The sequence below is a fragment of the Cariama cristata genome, unplaced genomic scaffold (assembly GCF_000690535.1).
Source record: "Cariama cristata isolate BGI_N322 unplaced genomic scaffold, ASM69053v1 scaffold14986, whole genome shotgun sequence".
NCBI classification, from domain to species: Eukaryota; Metazoa; Chordata; class Aves; order Cariamiformes; family Cariamidae; genus Cariama; species Cariama cristata.
Window position 1 is genome coordinate 13,469 of NW_009623900.1, and position 22,441 is coordinate 35,909.

General features: G+C 39.4%; 1 protein-coding gene across 1 annotated transcript in view; it reads left to right on the forward strand.

Annotated features, from left to right (window-relative positions):
* The window catches only part of LOC104155644 (rap guanine nucleotide exchange factor 6-like), a 29,612-nt gene extending 7,178 nt beyond the window's left edge, over window positions 1-22,434 (forward strand). Inside the window, exons 2-9 of the mRNA XM_009702951.1 lie at window positions 9,633-9,764; window positions 16,719-16,902; window positions 17,747-17,883; window positions 18,855-19,013; window positions 19,560-19,712; window positions 20,232-20,396; window positions 21,728-21,835; window positions 22,192-22,434. Coding sequence (XP_009701253.1) covers window positions 9,633-9,764; window positions 16,719-16,902; window positions 17,747-17,883; window positions 18,855-19,013; window positions 19,560-19,712; window positions 20,232-20,396; window positions 21,728-21,835; window positions 22,192-22,419 — 1,266 coding nt within the window. The 3' untranslated portion in view covers window positions 22,420-22,434. The remainder of the gene's footprint in view (window positions 1-9,632; window positions 9,765-16,718; window positions 16,903-17,746; window positions 17,884-18,854; window positions 19,014-19,559; window positions 19,713-20,231; window positions 20,397-21,727; window positions 21,836-22,191) is intronic.
* Window positions 22,435-22,441: the final 7 nt, after the last annotated feature.

The window sequence follows — 22,441 nt, forward strand, 5'->3', positions numbered from 1 at the left end:
TGCCAAGAAAAAACATCTGAGACTTTTGATTGTGTGTTTTTTTTTTTTTTTTCTTGGATGGAATGGATGGGATGGATGAGAGCAAAAAGTGGGATACGGAGGGGTTTGCTTGGTGAGAGACTGACTGCTTGTCAGTGGGAGTATGCATCGCTGTACTTGTTTCAGTAGGTTGTAGAAAGAAAAAAAAAAACTAAAGAAATGAGTTATCTTGAGAAAATGAAGAAACTGATGATGGAATTGCAGCACATAGTGAGACCATCAAAACGTCTGGCAAGTAAGATGCTAGAATGCAGGGTTTGCTCAAGTTGGAGGCAAAGTGAAACAGCACTGGCTGCAGGGGTAGTCAGGGGATGGCAGAGAAACTACTGAAGTACCGGTGCTAAACCGAAATCCAAAATAGCGCGGTTGAGCTGCGCAGGTTGTCAGCTGCTTCCTGGCAGTTGACGCGGATCACGGAAATGCTAGTTTTGGGGAGTTTTTTCTACCTTTTAACATGTCTTTGACCATGAAGTATTTAAAATAATCAGATACGGATTGCGACGAGTGTGATGCCAGAGGAGGGGAAGGTGCCTGGAAGCAGAGCGAGGGCTGGGCTGGGCTGCGCAGGCTGGCCCTGCTCCAAAAGGCCAGGACCGCTGATGGGGTGACGTGTTAGAGCGATTGCCAGCCTCTCAGGTAAGGTGTTCATGAATGAGGCACGTAGGAAACCGATCCCACCCTCTAGCTCCTCAGACAAAGCTTTCCTCTGCTGTGGTAGGGGTTTGGTTTATAGGAAACAACGAAGGTATCGGAGGTGTACGCGGGATTGCAGAGTAAAGAGGAAAGCTCCCAGCAGGGCTGCCAAAGAACGGGGGGGATCCGAAGACTGGAAGCGCAAATGGGAATTAAAAGGTTGAAAGTTGGGCAGAACTAATTCATTCTAATATTAACTGTATGAAAGGTGTTGGATCAAGGACATCAGAGAGAAAAAGGCGTGTGAAGGGAATGGAAGGTATAGGCACTGAAAGGGAGAGGTGGGAGCTGGTGGAGGATTCAGAGGACTGCGGTTCCATTCAGCTCTTTGATCAAGTGGTCTCTTTAGTTTGCAAGTGTGTTTAATTTAATTTTTACAACTGAAGGGAAAGATGGGGTTTTTTTGTTGGTTGTTTTGGTTTTTTTTTTTCTTTTTTTTGGTTTGTGGTGTTTTGTTTTTTTTTTTTAACTGGCTGGCTGTAACAGTCCTAACTTTCTGTATCATCCGAGAAGGGAAAATTGCCACCATTAAACAACTTGGGTGCAATGGAGGCCGAGTGGGAACATTTCCTAAAGCTCAGAGGTTACCAGGTGTAATCACACTTACTGCTCCAAGGGTGTGTTAATGGCTTCTGGCTTAAAACAGTGAAAACCTCTTAATGGGAAACCTCAAGCAGTAAACAAAAAAATAAATATATGTGCCTTAAAATTGGGATTGTTAGGCTTGGAGTTTGAGAGCTGGCTTGAGCGGTGAGGTGGTTGGGTTGGCGTAGCAGAGCATGGTCATTTTGATGTAGGTGTGTGCCCATGCTGCAGGGCTGCGCTGGGCTCGTCGTTGGGTGTTTCATGGAAATAAACCCTGTGTTGTTTCTGAATATTACTCTTGCTGGCACTGTTTCAGGGAACTTCAGAAAAGCAAATAAGGTATAAGGTTACTGACAATCTGTAAAACCAAGGACAGAAAATTTGCTTACACAGCCTGTAAAAGGACAGACTGTTCCCTCAGAGGCTGATGCTTCTACTGCGTCCAGACTAGATCGATCGGTTGTAAACATCCATATGGAGACCTAGGAAAACTGATGAAAAACTTCGCTATCAAGGACTATCAAATAAAGAATGAGGAGAAACTTTTGCTTCCTTATGGCCCATTTTCTTCCCATTAATTTGAATTTGAAATGGACGCTATTCACCAGGAGAATTACGCGGGCTGTGCTTCCTTTAGTAATTTTGTTTCTAATGATGAGTCCTTTGGCCGCTACCCTCATTGCAGGATGTTTCTGGATATGTTTAGTAAACATGCCATTTACCGCAGGTTGAAACACAATGGTGAAACGTCTTTTACACGTAGAAAAAGATAATTCATAGGTCTTGTGTCCATCTGTCAAGACTATTTTGCAAATTCATGTTGTCTGTGCCTTTTCAGCACGTGGTTTTTTTGGTCGTGCAGACTGTACCGGGAAACACTGATACTTATTTTCAAAACTTGTGGCACAAAGGCACAGGTGTAGCTTTGCCATCGGGGAAAGATGCCAGCAAATCCGAAGTAAGTCACTTAGCAAATACAGCACGAAGAGCATGGTCCCCGTGCTGGAAGAGGTTCTTCTGATTCCTTTCCCTGGAAAGAATGGGAAATAGAAAGAAGTCTCAGTTTAGCCCTCCTACAGCATAACTTCACTTATGACTTTTGCAGTTGCCTTTCTCTCTACATAAACTCTGCAATGACTTTTCTATAGCCTTAAGTTTTTAGCAAAACCTTCCTGGGGAGCACATAAAGGAAAGTTGTCCTCAGGCTAACAGTCGTTTTTAGTGTGCTTCTCGAAAGGTGGTCATCTCGTCAAAGATCATGTAATTTGTTCTGTTGTACAGGACATGCGTAATCTTAAAAATCTATTATACCAAAATTAGCTTTTAATTTAATTCCCGAGTATTCTGTGTGACTTCACTGCTGAGAGTAAGTGGTGTTTACGTAGGAAGTAAATGTCACTGCAGACGCGCTCTACTTGGGCCTGTAGAAATGGTCTGTTAGCTTCTGAGATATACCATGTGTCGGAACTTATACTCCGATTAATTTGAAAATTGCAGACATGAGACTTGGAGAAAGTTGGCAAATCACTTCTGCAAAGATAAAGTAAGTATTAATTCAGAAAATTAGTTGGGAAATCTCTGTTCAGACACGTGTCCCAGTAGCATGGCAATTTTTGTTGTCTTGCCTGCATCTTTAGTTATTAGACGCCACAAACTGGATGTCTTGAAAATTAGATGCTTTCAGATGAGATCAGGTGAGGTGCAGTTTAATCTACTGCACTGCATAGCTTGAAAATTATGTGTAGAGGTTCAGTGTAGTCATAATTGTTGCAAAGTGTTTTGTGGCTATGGAGGAAAAGTATTGCCCCATTGTAAATTTAGGGTGGTTTTGGTGATGAAAGTGTAGTGAAATAATAAAACTGAAGAATGTTACCTTCCTGTTATCGAAGAGGAAATGAGATGGATGTTGGCTGGTTGATTCACTTCCGATACTCATCAGATGCAGAAAAAGCCAGATAACCCAGAGTTGTTGATAACTGTGCAGCAGTGTCAGTTGTCAGTGTTGGCACCAACATGGTCCTTTTTGGAAAGGGAGCCTAGATGAGATGATCTAGCACCCTGTCCAGTCGCATCTTGGAAGCTTCCAGTGATGGGGACTCTTTAATGCATCCCTGGGGAGGTTGTGCCAGTGATTGATTGTTCTCACAGGGAAAAAAAAAAAAAAAATCAAGGTGAAAGCTCTCCTGGTGAAACTTGTACCCATTGCCTCTTGTCGTCTTCTTGTGAAGAAAGAGGCTTTGTCCTCTTTGTAGCTGCCCTTTAAGTACTGGAATCCTATGATGAGGTCCCCCTGAACCTTCTCTTCTCCAGGGAGAAGAGACCTAACTCCTTCAGTCTTTCCTCAGGGGGCAGGTTCTCCGGCCCTTTGATCATCTTCGTAGCCCTCCTTTGGACCCTCTGCAGTCTGTCCACCTCCTTTTTGAATTGCAGAGACAAGCACTGGGCAGAGTACCCCAGGTGTGGCCTGCCAAGCTCTGCGTGGGATGATCATGTCTCTGTCTCTGCTAGTAATGCCCCTGCAGATGCAGTCCAAGACCTGATGTGCCTTCATTGCTGCAGTGGCTCACTGACTCGTATTTGGTTTATCGTTCACCAGGACCCCCATGTCCCTTTCGGCAGCGCTGCTCATCAGTCACACGGGTCCCAGCCCATGCTGGGCTCTTTGGTTGTTCCTTCCCAGGGGCAGGACCTCGCACTCGTCTTTGTTAAACTTCACACAGTTCTTGCGAGGGAACTGTCGGAAACCTCAGCCGTGTCTGGAAGAAATCATCACGTCATTGCTCTGCCCTTGTTATCAAGCTAGTTTTAGAAAGTTGGTAATTCTATATTAAACCGAGATGTCCTGATTGCCTGTTTAAAAAAAAAAAAAAAAAAAAATAATCAAATACTTTTGGCAAGTATACCTTATTGAAAAGTGAAAAGATGGAGCTGGGCTCTGCGGAGTGGCTCAGCCCTCCAAACCTGCCGCTTTCAGGTATGCTCCTGAGTTACTGCTGTCAGCTTACCACACGCCGTTCCTTAATTCTTTTCTCATTCAGACAGTTTACAATAAATAAAACAATTTTTTTATATGCATTGCATGTTTTGAATGCTTAATAATCTTGGAATACTGGGTGTACAGTTTTTCTTTATTTGATAAATTTACTGGTTGATAGAGTATAAATTGCTTGTGACTGAAGTTTGTAGCTTTTTTCCTGTATTACTTGGTTCTCACCAATTCTTTGGGGGTTCTTTCATCTTTAGCCATTTTTAGCTGATAATTTTAGCTAACCAAAACATGTCTATACTGGTTTGGACCAGGGTCTGTGGGGCCCCATCCATGTCCCCTGGCATCCACTGGTTTCTCCACACTCTTCCCAAGGATGCCCAAGGACAGGTATGAGCAGAGATTCTTTTCTTCCATGCTTCATTGCTTTTACAGTGTCCCATTGCTGTGTTTTTATGTCCGTCTGCTTCGTGCAGCCATTTGGAGCAGCAGTGTAGCTCCCAGATCTGCCGCTCCAGATCAGCCTTTCCCTTCAAACCTATAAATCAGTCTCTCGGTGCAATTTGTCTCCTACAACATGTGCAAGACTTGAACGTTCCTTCTCTCCGGATAAGCACAAAAAGCACTTATGTATACCAATCTTCGTGGATTTTTTTTTTCCAATGTAAGAGTTTCTGCATTGTATTGTGTAATAGGAGAAAGGATGGGTTTGGGGCTTGTAGAGGCTTTGGGGATTTGTCTGGTTTAGCAGCAGGAGTGCTGCTGCCCCTTGCTTTGGTGCTGGGTGGCTGCACCCATGAAATGGATAGCAAAAGCCCAGCTCCTGGTGGACCTCGTGAGTGTTTTCAAGGTTGCTATGGGTAGAGTTTAGTATTTTGTGCATGTCATTTTTATTAACTGTGACTCAGAACTGGCTTTTACGCTCTTATTGTCCTCCCTCATCGCCCCTCTCCCCAGCGTTGCCGCTTTGTGAGCCAACCTGGGCTGCGTCCTGGGGAGCAGGACAGACTGGACCCTGTGTACTGCCTTCAGAAATCTCATGTACCTTTGACAAAAAGCAGTCCAGGCTGCTGTCGCTTCTGGGTTTGTGTGGCAAGGCAGACTGACACTGTCTTTAAGATGAGCTTCCAAAGGGTTTTTAGTGGTTTTTTTTCTTTCCTTTTCTCCTATTGCAATTTGCAGCATCTCTTTAGAAGTTCCCTTGTTGATTCAGGTTTTTTCAGTGTAATCGCCAAGTGTATTTTCCTGACTCAGTGGGAGGGCAGAGCTGTAGGTGGCTGCACAGACCAGAACTTCTATTTTCTTAACTTCCTTTCACGTACAGCTCAGAACCGCAGTATGGCATTTCAGCGGGGGGTTTGGTGCTCAATGTCCCTTTGTTGGGAAAGGTCAGTCACAAGGATGTGCTGGCACCAGTGGAGGGACTGGCTGTGCCAGCATGTCGGACGCACTCATATTCGAATTCCAGATTATCCCTTCTTGGGAAAAAATGAAACAGTTATGGTTCAAAGGGGCAAGTAAGTAGTCTATTTCTGTGGTTTTTATCACAATTTCAAGGACGTTCAGCTACTGGGGCACACCGCTAGCCAGAAAGATAGTGCAGGTGTATACGTCTGCTCCTGAAAGCCTCTAACGTGGACATAGGTGAACGTTGCTATTTTCAACTTGTTTCCCAACACGTAATTTTTCAAGATGTGGATGCAATTGTAGCCACGGTTTCTAAGTTTCTCCCACCAAAAAAAAATCATAGTTGAATAATAAGTGAACATTATTCCCTAATAGTTAAGACAATTTTATGTCACTTGCAGCAATTTCACTACCACTTCCAGCAAGTCCTTTCCCCATCCGCTGTCATGTTGTTACAGAAACATCCTATCCATGTATTGCTGCTTAGTGAGCTCTGAAAGAAAGAACAATCAGTTTGGGTAATAAAAACGACATACAAAAGACAGAAGCTGTGATTTATTTTGGGAGATTGAGTAGAGTGGCAAGCAGCACTTTAAAGGTCACTTGTCTCAAATAAACCTTATCTCTCTCTCAAATTTAAAGAGATATTGCAATGTTTCCTTGCATCTAACCTGCGCTAAATGTCTTTTACAAGAATATATTGCAGAGTCTAGCAGAAGCATCGTACATGCCCGTGTGCTTTATAGGTGATGGAAATGAATGGGAGTACGGCAGGGGGAATGAGGATCGGTTGTAAGTGATTAATGAGTTGATTAGAAATACTCCTTTGGGAAGGCTGGTGGTGTTTTGAGTCGGTCTTCAGTGTGTATTTGTGTAAATGGCATACAAAGTACATACACAACTCTTTTATTTTGAGAGCCACATCTTGTTCCAGCAGTACTTCTCAACCTAGGTATACAAAACTGCATTCATTACAAGAATCTTAACATCTAAACTGAATTAGAGAAGACAAACTGTATATGGCAGTGAGTGTCTGTGTGTGTGTGTTGTGATGTTCTTGAGCCAGAATGGGCTTCAGTAGCACCAGTTTTTGGTAGAGAGCAGGCACCTGCCCTTCTTCTCCTGGGAAATCCCACAGAATTGCTTCTACTCTTGGGTCCTGCTCGTTGTTTTCTCGGAGCTGTTTTGAAAGTTTGAAAATCATTATGAATCTGGATAGCAGGGAGCTTAAATTGGATTTCCCTGTGTTTGTATTATCACAGTCAGTGTGGGACTGGCTCATGGATGGAAATAAATCTGATGGAAGCATTGAAGCTGAACTCGGAGCCGGTTGTTGGAATAGGGAGGTTATAAAGATGGGGACAGGCTGAGGAGTTTGCAGCAAAACTGTGGTCTTGTTAAGCTAGAGGTAATGAATCTATATGGGTTGATTTGTTCTGTAATTTACAAAAACTCCTGGATTTTTCAGTTACACTGACCTCCGGCGTATCAGTGACTGCCAGCAGCCCTACCTGGTAATTTGCTAGCAAGTACTGAGTTGCTGCTGGATGTCGTCCTCCCTGGCAAACGATGCACTGACCTTGCTCGTACGTGCCTCTCTGTCTTTTCGCCTGGACGATAGCATTGCGGTGTGTTTGCAGAGGAGCCGGCTGACGTGTGAAGCTCCCGGGAGTAGAGGAGCGGTGTCACCCTGCGGCAAGGCTGCTCCGGCCGCCCCGGCTCCTGCTCGCTGCCGCTGGACGCTGTAACGGAGGCAGCAGACGGGGAAAGCCAGGGAAACAACCTCCATCAGCACCGTGGTCGTCATCGTTGAAATATTGGTGGCTTAACGAATGTGCAAATCTCCGTAGGCTTTAGGGAAGATAACGTAACACTTTCTGCCTTGTGTCCGTTAGAAGCAGTACATGGATAGTGCTTTTCTGTACGTGGCACAAAAACGTGTACTGAAGACGTAGTCATTTGGATTAAAAAAGTTACCAGGTAGTGCTCCGGACCGGAATTAAATCTCAGCTTCCCTACTTCACTTTTATACTTTGTTGTTGTTGTTGTTTGAGGTCACATCTCGGTGTGCGTCAGCTCTGACCATATGTGCTGACAGCTAGCTAGTGTACCTTTTGGCCACTGGATTGAATTTTGTCAGCTGAGTGGTTTGACCTTTTTGCTGTTCTCAAATCCTGAAAATAGATTTTGCAGCCTTTAAAACTTTTTTTGGTGGCTAAACATAGGCTTCAAAGTGTTATGTTTCCTTTGTATTTGGATCAAGTTCACTCTTTTATACCTACTGCTTGGATGTTGTTTTTTTTTAATGGGAGTTTGTGAGAGTTCAGCAATCTCTTGCTTTTCAAACTTTCTCCTTTTCCAAATACATGTGAACATAGATACTAATTTAGAGGTTGGATGTTTTATACTTTCTTTTTGTAAGTAAAATATATACAAAACTAGAATAATGTGAATATTAGGATAGTGAAAAATAGTTTTGTAGTCTTTCATTCCCAGAGTTACTTTACAAGTAATGATCTCTGCTGGTTTTTAGAGCCCATAGGACGGTCGGGTTTGAGTAGCGCTTGCCAACGAGAATGTCATTGGGCATTACACATGACACAACATCCCTCATGTTCCTCATAACAGTTTTGATATTCAAAATTACGTTACATGTGTCAGAGGTGCTCTCAACACTTTTTTCTGAAGGTGGGAAGAGTTTGGAGAGACCTATGGTGCCACTTAGGTTTCAGAAAATATGTGAACTAGTATTTGCTAAAATGCTTCTTTTGTGTGCTCTTCAAAAAAAATGGACATAAAAACATGATTCCAAATGAAGACCTAGTTACCCTTTCTCTTGAATTTAGTCAGTATTTATGAAGTTGATACTGGATCAACAGCATTTCTACAATGCTGTCTCTCAATCCGTAGGACTGAATATCTAGTGGCTGACATGACTGTGTGGAATTTTGTGTTACAGAAGAAACCTTCTCATTTTGATCATGATACTTGATGCTGTCAGAGTAGTTTTGGACTTCTTTCCAGCATCGGAACATTTTTTTTAAAGGAATAGTATAATTTATAAATGGTAGAAGTATATAAATTTTATCATTTTATTATAGAGTCGATGATTCTATGATTCTCTGATACAATGTTCTTTCCCTGTAGTTGAGCGTAAATGTAAAAAATACTAGAAATATGTGTGGCAGAAAATAAATAAGCAGCTGAATTAAAGGACCGGTTATTTTATAGTATTCTGTGCGGCTCTGATTCTTCAGGAGCCTACTATTGATTTTTACTTTTTTCAGTCGAAGGAACATGTTTGTGGGCTTCAATGATGCACTAAAATTTATGTATCTATATCTGTATACGTGTCTTCATTTACAGATTAAATTTATAACAGAGAGGTGATACTGTACATACATGTACCAAAAATACGTAATATTCTTTCTGGGTACTCATTTTCTTAAAGAAAATTCAAAGCATTTTGTGGACTAAAACTTTAGTTTAGACTACATTACTTTTTGTTCTGTATTGGTGTTTTCTAAAGGTTATTCTTGAACTAAGGTGTGAATTGAATTTATAAACAGGAATTCTGCTTCATACTGGATTGCATCATAAGCTAATGTTTAAAACTGTGGGCTCTTTGGCCGGCATCATCTATTTTGCTCTTAATCCTGTTGGTGTTTATCAGTCAGCTGTAAAGAGGGTAAACCTTTGTTTTATAGAAAGGTGCATCGTTTTCTATCAGTCATATAAAATCTGCAGTGTGATTGGACAAGCTTAGTCTAAATTGGCTTTTTCTCAAAATGTATTTCGAGTTAGAGATGAATATTCAAATGTGTAACAAAAGTTTTATGAGTAACTTTGTCTTCAGATCAGACTTATACATCTTGTTTTCCTTTCTTTTTCCTGTCCTTCCCCAAATCCATGTTATTTACAGCTGCCAGCTGATCTTACCAAGATGCATCTTACCGACAATCCTCATCCTCAGGTGGCTCACGTCCCTTCAAGCCAGTCGGGATGTAGCATTGCCAGCGATTCTGGGAGCAGCAGCCTATCTGATATTTATCAGGTAAAATTGCATTTGCTTCTCATTTTTCCTTCCTTGATGTTAAACATTTCATAAACAGAAACAGTGGCCCTTTATCAAAGACTTGCCCTCTTGACGCTTCTGCATGTCCCTGTGTTGCTCGTGTGACTTCCCACCTCCACAGCCACATGGAAGTGAAACAAACTTCTTGTAGAGCTCTTTTTGTTGCTTTTCACATCTTTATATACCAACAAGTATGCCCTGGCTTTTAAGTCACATTTGATGATTTATGGAATCCTTCTCCTTCTTTCTGAAACAGAACAAATTTCATGAAATCACTCTTGTGTTTCAAATACCTTCCCTGATTATTTGTTTTTATTGTTAATAGCAGATGTTCTGTTCTGCAAACAAAAGCATCGTAATAAACGCACTCTCTCCACTAATTGACTGTGGAAATTCTAGTGTTGCTTACTGAGAATAGAAGTTGTCTGAAATCTAGAGATAGCTTTCATTTATTTACAGATAATATACTTAATAAGTTACCTGTCTCATGTCAATTTGAAGGGGTAGTTTCACGGGGTTTTTTTGTTCTGGTTGATGAGGATGTTCATCTTGGGTTTGTCTTGATCAGTAATTTCACAGCTTTTCCACTTTCAAGTTGAAATCTGAGTACAATACTGAGTGTAGAGCAACTGTTGAGCACGATGTGGGTGTAACTTGATTTTAGACACCTGTTCCCTTTCCTTGGGTACCGTCTGGGTACTATTTCTGTCTGGACTAACCACTGGTCTGGAAACAGATTAGTGATACATGTATTTACAGTGAAGTATTGCTAGGTAACTTTAAAAATAAGGCATTAAAAGCAAAAATCTTTTCAGAACATTAATTGTCTCTATGCATTTTTGTCCTATTTAATCTATTACCTTACTACTTCTTTAGACTTGCTTGCTGCCGGCTGCTTCGGGAGTAGCTTGCATCCCTGAGAGAATCTTTTCAAAATGCCTTGTGAATTCTCTGATTTCTGAGATGCAGTCCTGGAAGAAGTTGTTCTGTATCTTGATTAATTTTCTGAGTCAACAGAATTGATTTAATTAGTCAGAGTCACCAGAACTAGTCTGCGTATTGTACCTTAACATCTCGTTTATTAGGATGCTGTTGGACAGTTTTCCTGGCCATCATCTGCCTGCCTGTCTACCTGAGTAGCTTGGAGAGGTTGCTCTAAGTGAAAAGCACTTAAAATACATTATTGATAACGAAAATATCATTCTAGTAATAAGTGAATACTCTATGATGTGTGGTTAATTGCATTTGAAATGCCTTATGTCTACTCTTCAGAAAATGCTGAAAGAGCATAACTGCTAAACAAATAAGAATTATATAAATAAAAGAAATGGAGTAGCATATTTATATGCACTGTAGCAAAATAACAGTGGTGAAATGTATTTTTGTACCCTAAGGAGTTAGTAATTTATTAATGTGAAAATCACTGCAGATTTTCTATTAATTTTGAGGAGTGAGTACCTTTGAGGTAGGAATCTCCTTTTCAGTGACGTTAACCCGTCTGGTTTTGCACCCTGAAGGGGACATGGACATCTGTAAATTTTGCTGAGCATTTTCGACCAGCCGGAGTGATGTCTGAGACAGGTTACCACTATTGGACACATGTGAGGTCTTCAAAGATAGTATGACAGCAATATATGATCATAACTACAGTGTCATTAATTCTGAAAGATAGCATTGGAGAATCAAGGATTTGATAAACTGTGGATGAAGAGATGTGCAACAGGCATGTCATAAGGTGGGGAAAAAACCCCAAGAACCCACTGGTTTGGTTTGTTTGTTTTTCCCCCTTTCTTTTTATTTTTAGTGAATTTTTCATATCTTGTTCTCATATGCATAACGTGCAAATAGTAACCTGTTAAAAGATACTGGGTTTTTTATGGACTTCATTGCAGTAACTATAACAGTTAGTTTTGGAAGAGTCTCTTACTGTTTGTCACGCAGTTGTAAGTGCATGGACAGATACTGTGTGATAATGTCACGGCACAGTATTTAACATAGCATTATAGTGCAGTGACACATCAATATGGACAGATTCTGAAATCAGAAAGAAAGAGAGAAGTGTTTCCCCTAATATTCATCATGATATTATGAAGGCAGAGAGTCTCTTTGATACGCAGTAAACCTACATTTTGGCTATAATGTATTGGCTCAGTAGCTGGAAGCATTTTTGGTACATTAAAATACAGCTTGTCATAAGATATGTGCAAAATGATGCTTTGCTTTTGCAGTCAGCTTCATATCTATTGCATGCCAAACTCTCTAGGATTATCATTAATGTCAGGAGAGCAGAGCATTTTTGAATATTTTTGATTAATGTAGCCTTGAAATGACCTTTTGAATTAATGGTATCTTAACATTAATTTTTATAGTAAGTAGTGCAAACGTAATTCCAGAATAGGAAAATATGAATGGTAGAACCAAAGAATGAAACAATTTTTTATTAAGATTTGGAAAGGGTTTCCGTTCGTCTCTGTACACTATATTTATCAATAGTGTTGAAATGAAATGAGATTTCACTTGTTCCAGCTGCCTCAGTCCAGGATGTTAAACAGGAAATGATGAACATAAAACTTCAGGTGAGATCAGCAGAAAAGGAGCGCTGCTATGAACACATTGTATTAAACCCTCAGTTAGTTGCAGAAACTTAGGAAAATAAGTTTATGAAGATATTTTTCTCCCTTCTCCTGTACTGTTACTGCTCCCTGTTGGAGCTTTCAGTATTTTTGTGGTAAAATGTCCAAATATATATATTGCTGAGTCCAACTTGCTTGGAATGCTGCAGAGTGGTTTTTTGTCTGACTGTAGACTTTTTTTTTTTTTTAATATAGGAAAAAAAGTTATTCCCTACAATTTTAAATCAATTTCTTTAATTTGCTTGAAGGGGATTCGTTAAATATTTATTTATTTATTTATTTATTTCAACGCATTTTTGACACTATGCTTAGTTTCAGGACTATGGTGTTTAGACCGAAGTAGGGGAAGCTGTGTGGTTATGCATACAGAAGTTGAGGGATTATACAGCTTCTTTGACCTGTAATAGTTATCCTCAGGGAAAAATAATTCAACAGATATTACAGAGTGAAAACATCTTTCTTTGCCTTTTCACAGGACAGGCTCTAAGCCAACTAGCCAGGGTAACTTAAATAATCCAGATCATATCTTGAGATGTAGATGGGTAGGGTCTCACTTCTACCACAATTAATTATTTGCCTGTACCAATAGCTTGCAATACTGGTCTCTTAATGACCAGCCAATTTGCATCTATTTTTTCTTATCTGTTTAGTTCTGTCAGTGGTGTGCTTCAAGTTTCTCTCTCTTTCTCTTTTTTTTCAAATTTTTCATTTATCGCTTTGGCAGTATATGCTATTTGTGGGTGGCAACGTCATTGCCCAGCAATAATTCCAATTGTGGTTAAGGTTTTGATATTAAAATGGATTATCTATAAAATATGCATCAAGGAGTGGACCTTACTGGGGATTTTGCTATCGATTCTGAAAAAAAGCTTGGATGGTTTTCCTCTGACAGAATTGACATGAGGGAAGGGGAAAAAACCCTTGCTCTTAATAGCTGGTTGCATCAGGAGTTATGAGCACTAAAATACATTATCGTATGGAGGTATTATGGCACAGGAAATCCTTTACGTGAGGCATATTTAATACCTTTTTTATTTTCCTGTCAGTGTATGTTTCTGACACATTGTGGTGGAATACATATCACTATCACCAAAACTTTGCAAGGGCCAGTTCTTACGTCTTTGGCTTCCAAAGCATAGGCCAGCGTACAGGACATCTCAGTGATCAGCATTTGGCAAACATAGCTGAAACATGTCAATTGGCAAAATTTGCAGTGCTATATATAGAGTAACAATAGTGTGATTTTAAATAGCAAATAAATATTTTGACAGTAATCTGGTGTTAACCTTCCAGATGACCGATGTGACCCACACCATCTAAGTCTGGTCCTGCTGCCGGCTCAATAGATACTCTTGCCCTAAAAACCCAATCCTGGAAATCCGTATTTGTGTAAAGATTTGAGTATCGCAGCTTCTGGTTTCATTTTGTAAATTAGTAGTTCATAAATGTTTCCGTTAAGAATGATTTTGATATTTGATAATGGAAACAGCTGAGGCATCATGCTTGGGAAGAGCAGCTACTTCTGCAGACAGCTTTATGAGCAAAATCCTTCTTGTTCTTTCCAGCACTGCCTGACCTGCCAACTTTTTTGTCAACCCATCTGCACATAATCTTTGAAAAACAATTTGAGGACCATCTCTTATTTCATAGCTTGATCAAATTATAACTTATTTATCAAGAAAAGGGAAGATGTTTATTGTCCTATATAGGATATAAAATGAGAATTTTAAAGAATCACTTTTCTGTAGAACCTATAGCCTCAGTTTTGTTATCTTAGCTTGAAGTTATCAAAGTGGGAATTAGTACTGTAGTCTGTCTTACTTTGCCTGGAAAAGTTGATATAAATTGTGGCTGTTTAGATGAAGAAATGCTAGAAAAGTCCTTGAATAAAATGCTGTGCTGATCATGTGCTGCCAAGACTCTCCAAGCACAATTTGCACTTGGGCTTAATTCCAAAACTGTTAATGTGAGCTACATAAGCCAGTAAAGTGATGTAATATAAAACAGATTTAACCCTGTATGTATTGTTATCCTACTCTGAGAGAAATACTTACATTAAATCATGCACGCCTGATTTACTAGGTTTGCTGGCTAACTGCTAAAATGAGGGCAAGCTCAAAGGTCCGAGGTTATATCTAAACCCCAGTATTTTTCTGTCTCACAAAAGAAGGAAATGCTGCTCAGCTGTCAAAGTGCTGGGGCTTGCATTAGCTGATCAACATGGAGCGTGTAGGAAGATGGAGGCAGCGCAGTCTGCTGTGATTAAATCACTTAAAATCAGTGTTGTTTTTTATGAGGCCAGGGAGGCAGGAGACCAGCATGGCTGAGTAAGGACCTCCTGGTCAAACTAAAGCACAGGAAGGAGATGCATGCAGTGGAACCAGGGGTGTGTATCCTGGGAGGAACATAGGGACGCTGCCCGACGGGTAGGGTTGGGATCAGGAAAGGTAAGGCACAGTTGGAGCTGGATTTGGCAAGGGATGTGAAGAATAACAGGAAGGGCTTCTACAGGTACCTTGGTCAGAAAAAGAAGATTAAAGAAAATGTACTCCCCTCCCCACCATAAATAAGACAGGAGAACTGGTGGCTTGGAGAAAGCAATTTTTTTGCCTCAGTTTTCACTGGTAGTTACTCTTCCCACATCTCGCAGGCTCCTGAACCTCAAGGCAGGGGCTGGGGGAACAAAGTCCTTCCCATGGTAAGAGAAGATGAGGTTTGAGACCACTTGAGAAACCTGAATATACACAAGTCCACAGGACCAAAGGAGATGCATCCCAGGGTCCTAAAGGAGCTGGCTGATGTGGCTGCTAAGGCACGCTTCATCTTACTTGAAAAGTCCTGGCAGTAAGGTGAAGTCCCCAGTGACTGGAGAAAGGGGAATAGGGCTCTGGGGAGACCTTATTGCAGCCTTTCAGTACTGAAAGGGGGCTTGTAAGAAAGACTTTTTACCAGGGCCTGTAGTGACAGGACAAGGGGCAACGGTTTTAAACTGAAAAAGGATGGATTTAGCTTGGGTATAAGGAAGACAGTGTTTTCTGTGGTGAGGGTGGTGAGGCAGTGGCAGAGGTTGCCCAGAGAAGCTGGGGCTGCCCCATCCCTGGAAGTGTTCAAGGCCAGGTTGGACAGGACCCCATCTTTTATTTTGGAAGTTTTGCGAACATACAGAGCGCTTGATGCATTAGTTCATTCAGTGTTTTTGTAAAATCTCAAGGATTTCTTTTAAAGTGAAAGTGGATATTGTAAATGTGTTCATTTGAAAGAATAAACTCCATTTTATGCAAGTCTCTATTTAATTGCCTTATACTTCTCAGTGACACATCTTGTTCAAATTTTTGAATTTAAACAGAAAAATGATTTACTTGCTGGCTTAAACTAAACAAGAGTGATTGAGCAACTACTTGTGGAAACTGAAAATTTGAAACTACTATTTTTTTTTTTTTTGGCCTTCCGTCTGTTTGGAAAGTTATTTTTATGCAATTACATCGTTTAAAATTTACATAAGGAATTATTGCAAATGATTCCTATGTGATTCTGCTTTTTGTTGCCAGTATTGCATTCTCTTTCACTGGTGCTTGGTGTGCCTGCTCAGTGTGATGTCTATGTTGCCATCTATTGATGACAGTAGAAATGTGTCTACAGGCATTGGGTAACCAATGGTATTACTGAATTGTATTATTATTTCATTAATAATACAGACTCTGGAATTGTGAAAAAACATTTTGTTTACATGAATTCGCAGGAAAGAGTAAATGCTATAAAATGAGAATAGAGGAAAGAATAGTCATCCTTATCTCCTCCTCCCTCCCTTATGCCCCAAATTTATATATGCCACCTGACATACTTGCTCTATGCCAGGATTCAAATCCATGTTGTAATACCAAAATGAAAAGTGAGATCAAATCCCTTTCATTTTAGCCATTCAGTCTGCCTTTTTTTTTTTTTCCTGTGTCACACAGTTAATGTTGTTGGGTGTATATTGTCTGTAGTTCACTGGACGTGGGGAGGCTTTTAAGTAAAGACAGAGAACAAATGTCCCAGTATGTTAATTTTGTTTTCAGAACTTGTGATCATAATGTCTGTAGCATGGTGTTGCTTTATGCCAATGGTATGTGTTTGTACCATCCTGTAGCTGTAGATTTTGGTGTGATGTGTTTTTCTCAGTGTTCAGAAAGGGAGCTATTACAATTTCTAGTTTGAATTGTTGGTCGCAGAATTTCTTTTGTTGTATCAGCTTCCTAAGACCATAAATCATTCAACTGAAGACATTGAACTCTTTGTCTGACGGATGTTTTCTCTGTAGGCTACAGAAAGTGAGATGGGAGACGTTGATTTAACAGGTCTTCCAGAAGCACCTGTAGACTCTGAAGATGAAGAAGAGGAAGAGGATGAAGATATTGACAGAACTTCAGATCCGCTTCTAGGGCGAGATGTTGTACGAGAGTGCCTTGAGAAAGAGCCTGCAGACAAAACTGATGATGATATTGGTGAGGAGGAAAAACAAAACTTTATGTAAAACTATATCATATAACATCCACAAGAGAAACATATCTGAAAATTGTTTAATGGGTTAATGTTAAATGTATATCCTCGTAATTATGAGTGATGCCTTTCAGAGATCACTTTGCTCTAGTGATACTGTTAATGGTATGATTTCTCCTCTTAATATCTGAGAGAGTATTTGTTCTGAGAAACTACGTATTTTAAAAAACAGTCTTTGAGATGCTTAAGATATTAAGTGTTACAGTCATTGTATGTGTTGATATAAGGGAGGGATAGGTAGCAAGGTAATTTTGACTGCCTGAAACTGTTGAATTAGTTACTGAATGTCAAAGAGAACATACTATTCCTGCAGTATAGATATACTTAATTGTAAACTGCAAAACATTTAAGATGAACATAATTTACTGTAGTGTTTAACTAGAAGCTGGCATTAGTTTTAATAGTAAAATTTACGTTATGCTATACTTCAGATTACTTCTCTAAACACTGGAAAATCATTTCATGCTCCTATCAAGATTATAATTACTGTACCATAAGGGTATTTTTAATTTTTCTAAATGTTTCAAGCTGAAGTGCTTTTACGCTCTAGCTAGACTGCTGCCGTAAGAGTCAATCAGAACATGCTCAAGGCTACAGAGCTGAGTTCTGGTTGTTGATGACAAAATGCATACTGGGCTCATTTAGCCACAGACACTGATGGGGATTGTAACACCACTGAGCGATTTTTCTGTGAATTTAACTGAGGTTTAATATACCTGTGGAGGGTAAGGTAGCTAAGGAGCCCCTGGGCCTTCCGGTCTTCATACAGATGTTTCCTTTGTCTAACAGAGCAATTATTGGAATTTATGCATCAGCTCCCTGCCTTTGCAAACATGACTATGTCTGTGAGAAGAGAACTTTGCTCAGTGATGATATTTGAAGTAGTAGAGCAAGCAGGAGCCATCATACTTGAAGACGGCCAAGAAGTAAGTCACTGCTTACAACATAAGTTGGGCACTATAGGCAGTAGATTAGCAAGAGCGTCTGGGGGTGAAGGGCTGGAAAATCTAGTTTCCCATCCCCACATCTCTCCTGCACCTGAGAGTTAGAAAAGTCTTCTCTCATCATGACATGTATCCAAAATCCCCAAACTTTAAACTGTCCCTTTGGGAGATTCTGCCTATGTATTACTGTCTTGTTCAAGACTTCAGCGTGGCCAAGTACAGACATAAAATGACATTTGGTATGTTGTTATCAGGTAAGTGCTAACATCTTGAGGAGTTTTACTTGAAAGATTATTTGTGGCATAGAAGAATGCATAATTTCCATTGGTAAAATAACTCTGTTGTTATAATGTACTCTTTTTAAATACTACCATGGAGAGGTATCCTTGCCCAGCAATGTAGGTATTATAACATAAATGGCTAAATTGGGAGCAGTTTCCATACGTATTCAGTGGGAGGAGACAGATGTTCAAATTAGTGGTCAGGCTTCCAGTGGAGGTGCTCTGAATCACTGTCTTGAAATCTCTCTCTGTCCCTGGATCAAGACATCTGGAATGGACATCGTAGGTCATCCCTCCAAGAGGACTAGATAGACTCTTGCCTCTGGTAGTGACCAAATGGGTACCAAGGGGAAGAGTGTTCATTCTCACTAAATGGTATAAATATATTGTCGCAATTAGGCCACTGATTAAAAAAGCAACCTATTCATCAGCATTCCTCCCGACTGAATTAATTCTGAAATGAATGAAGAATGCTGAAAAGCATTCTTGTTTCAGTCGTCTTTGTTGCTTGCCTTACAGTGCACATTTTTAGTGAATTAAATGCTGCAAGACTGTGATGACAACAAACTGGAGACTGCAAGAATAAGCCTTTCTGAGATAAGAGCATTGGAACAGCTTATAAAAATTGTTGAATTAGCTTCACTTTGTACATTTGTTTTTTACTTCCTCTAGCTCGATTCTTGGTATGTTATTTTAAATGGCACAGTGGAAATCAGCTATCCTGATGGGAAGAGTGAGAGTCTGTGTATGGGAAATAGTTTTGGGATTACTCCTTCTCTGGACAAACAGTACATGAATGGAGTGGTCAGAACCAAAGTAGATGATTGTCAGGTAAGATTACAGTTCTATACAACTACCTCATATTTTTAAGCATGTAATAAAAGAAAACAGACTACTTTCATCTTAAGGCATGATCTTTATTCCAGGAGCAGAAAAAAGGATGTTGGTATTTTATGGGTCAAGGGCTCTGCTGATGTTGAGTCAGTTGTACTCTCTTCAGTGTGAGATAAATCTCTACTACTGTTATGTGAGAAACGGGAACTTCTGCTTTGTGCTGAAATGTAAGCTTAGTCCACCCCAGTCATGCTGTGTATGTGGTAGACACGCAGTAAGAACAGATAAATAGAAAATATCCTTTTCCTCTTCTTCAGGCTTTGTCCTTTATATGTTTAGCCCATTTGGACAATATTTTGGAGATTTAAGAAGGTGACCAGTTCTATTTGTCTTCTACTTCTAGCTTTCTCATGTAGTTGGGCAGAACAGAGTGGGTTTTGTGTCAAACGCAGTGCTATTGTGATTGTGTCGAAGCAGCCCAGAGATGGGGAGATACGTTCATGTTTTGATATTTATTAACAATCCCATGTTGTTTGGGGACAGTTCGTCTGTATAGCACAGCAAGATTACTGGAGGATTCTGAATCATGTGGAAAAAAACACTCATAAAGTGGAAGAAGAAGGAGAAATTGTTATGGTAAAGGAGCACAGGGAGCTGGATCGCAGTGGAACCAGGAAAGGACACATAGTTATCAAGGTGAGTTTCTTTCTGTGCTTTCCATTAATCTTATTAAGCCTTTATTAGTAAATATATACAATTCTGGTTTGAATCTAGAATAAATACTCAGATTTGTCTGTCTCAGCTCAAGAAAATGGATTGGAAGGAATTGATATTATTTTACAAATTTACTTCCATCTCTCTTTTAATGAAGTTAGACCTGTTCAGCTCATATATTCAGTTTTGTATTGGGAGCACCCCTTGTGCATCTTAATATATTAACCTGTTTTTTGTAATCTGGAAGAGGAACTTAAACTGTTTATTAAAAATAAAATTAAGGGAAGTTACTAATTGTTTTAGCCAGGTATTACCTATGCAAAACATTTGGGCTGAGAAGCATGAAGATTTGATTTAAACACATTAGTGTGTTTTCTCCTGGGTTTGCCATAACTGAAATTTCAAAAGGGAGTATACTGTTCACGTGGTTTTATGTTAAGATACTCTAGGGAGAGGTAGTGATAAGAGAGATCAGTTATTTTTTGCATTAAATTTTTTAAGGCAACACCTGAGCGACTCATCATGCACTTAATAGAAGAACATTCTATTGTGGATCCAACCTACATCGAAGATTTCCTTTTAACATACAGAACATTTCTAACAAGCCCCCTGGAAGTTGGAAATAAACTCTTGGAATGGTTCACAGTGGACAGCCTCAGAGATAAGGTTGGTTTGAGTCTTAAGAGATTAGTATTTCTGGTGAAAATTGGTCTCCAATTTAATTCCTTTTTGTATTGCTGATAAACTAGGATTATGCTCCAACTATGTTATATGAAGTCTTTTAAAGCAAAACAATTTTCATTAGTATCAAGAAAGGATTCTCTAGTGTGCTGTATGTGTGTAGTGTACTATTGTAAGATAGGTATGACACTGCTTCTCTTCTGAAGAGTGGTAAATACTGTTTTCCATCTAATTTAAAGATGTGAATGCCAGTCTCTGAAATCCTTTTCACCAGAAATTGAGGGAAATTGTGTTCATGATCTCTTGGACATACCATCTTTCTTTTCACAACAGCATTGTGCTTGTCTTCCATGATTTTCTACTGTAGAGCTTTTCAGTGTATTGAATGTGTTTTGTTTGAGCAGCTTATTATGAGCTCTGTACTTAAAATAAACTCTGCTCAAGAAAGGTGCAGTTGATAAAAATGCTTCTGTAAATAGAACCAGGTTGAATTCTGTGCAACTGTATGCACATACACATGAAAAATGTTTATAGTCTGGAACTTGTATCCATGTCTGATTTGTTGAAAATTATGGCAGTAAAATTCTTAGCCAGCGGTTTTATGTGTTCTAGCTTTGAGCTGGAGGAAACCCAACAGACTATCAAACCGCTGTATTTTTTTGCGTAGGAAATTGTCTGGAGTCTTTTGCTGCAGATACTACTTCTCTTCTTACCTTTCTCCATGCTGTTCATTTTGGCGACTGCAGTTTTTTAAGAAAAGGAAAGTAAAAGAAAACTATCTCAGCAAATAAAAAAGGAAATGTTGTGTTTTTAGAAAAGAAACTGCTATAGATTAACCTTTTTCTATAACATGGATGGATAAAATAATTGTCAGACTGACTTCATGATGAATGGTAATAACTCTAGCACATACAAAAGTAACCTGAAGATTTAAGTAAAAATTCTTAAAAGAAAGCTTTTTATTATCACAACATAATTCCTAGAACTTTCTTTAAGGAGATCATTGGGATGCTTTAAAAAAGATAAATTTTTTAAACAGCATAAGGAAGAGTTAACTGAAGATTGACTTGTGCACCAGTAATACCGGGCGATGTAGCCAGTTAGGTGCAAAAATGTTCGTTTTTTTATTTTTCACTTGTTTTCACAAATAAAAGAGAAGATGATTTCAAGTGTAAATGTCTTCTGCTTCTGTTTGTTAACAGCTGCAGTAATCTGTCATATGCTCTTCAGCCATGTCCTTGTTTTCTTTGCTTGTAGATTAAAGCTTATACGAGAAGAATGATAGGTACCTTTATATGTACATAATTTTTTAACAGGTTACCAGAGTGGTCTTACTGTGGGTGAACAATCATTTTAATGACTTTGAAGGAGATCCTGCTATGACTCGATTTCTGGAAGAATTTGAAAAGAACTTGGAAGATACGGTAGGAGCAAAAGAGAATGACTGTCATACTTTATAATATGACACATTTTCATTTTCCAGTGTGTTACCAGTGACTAACACATTGTAGTCTATAAGTCTAACAGTTAATAGATGGCTTTTAAGATGGACATATTTGTTCTTAAATATATATTTAGATATAAAGCCCATATAAAATAGTATATGTGGCACTCATTTATGTGTTTTTGTATTACTGCAAAAGAGGACAAGGTTTGTTTAGTAAGATTTGGGTACATGACATCAAAAGTCTTTCTTCTGGCACTTTTTTTTTTTCACAACTGTTTTTCCATTGTTGGTAAAAGAAACATTGCGCTCCGTTTTGTGTCTTTTGTGTTACAGAAAATGAAAGGACATCTCAGATTGCTGAATATTGCCTGTGCTGCCAAAGCAAAATGGCGACAAATCACCCTGCAAAAACCTTCTAGAGATTCGCCACTGTTTTTCAGCCTCCTTGGGGGAAGCGACAAGGGTTTTGGTATTTTTGTAGAGACTGTGGAAATGGGCAGTAAAGCAGCAGAAGCTGGACTTAAGCGTGGTGATCAGGTAAAAGGAATAAAGTTCATTTAAAATATTAAATTAAAATATTAAA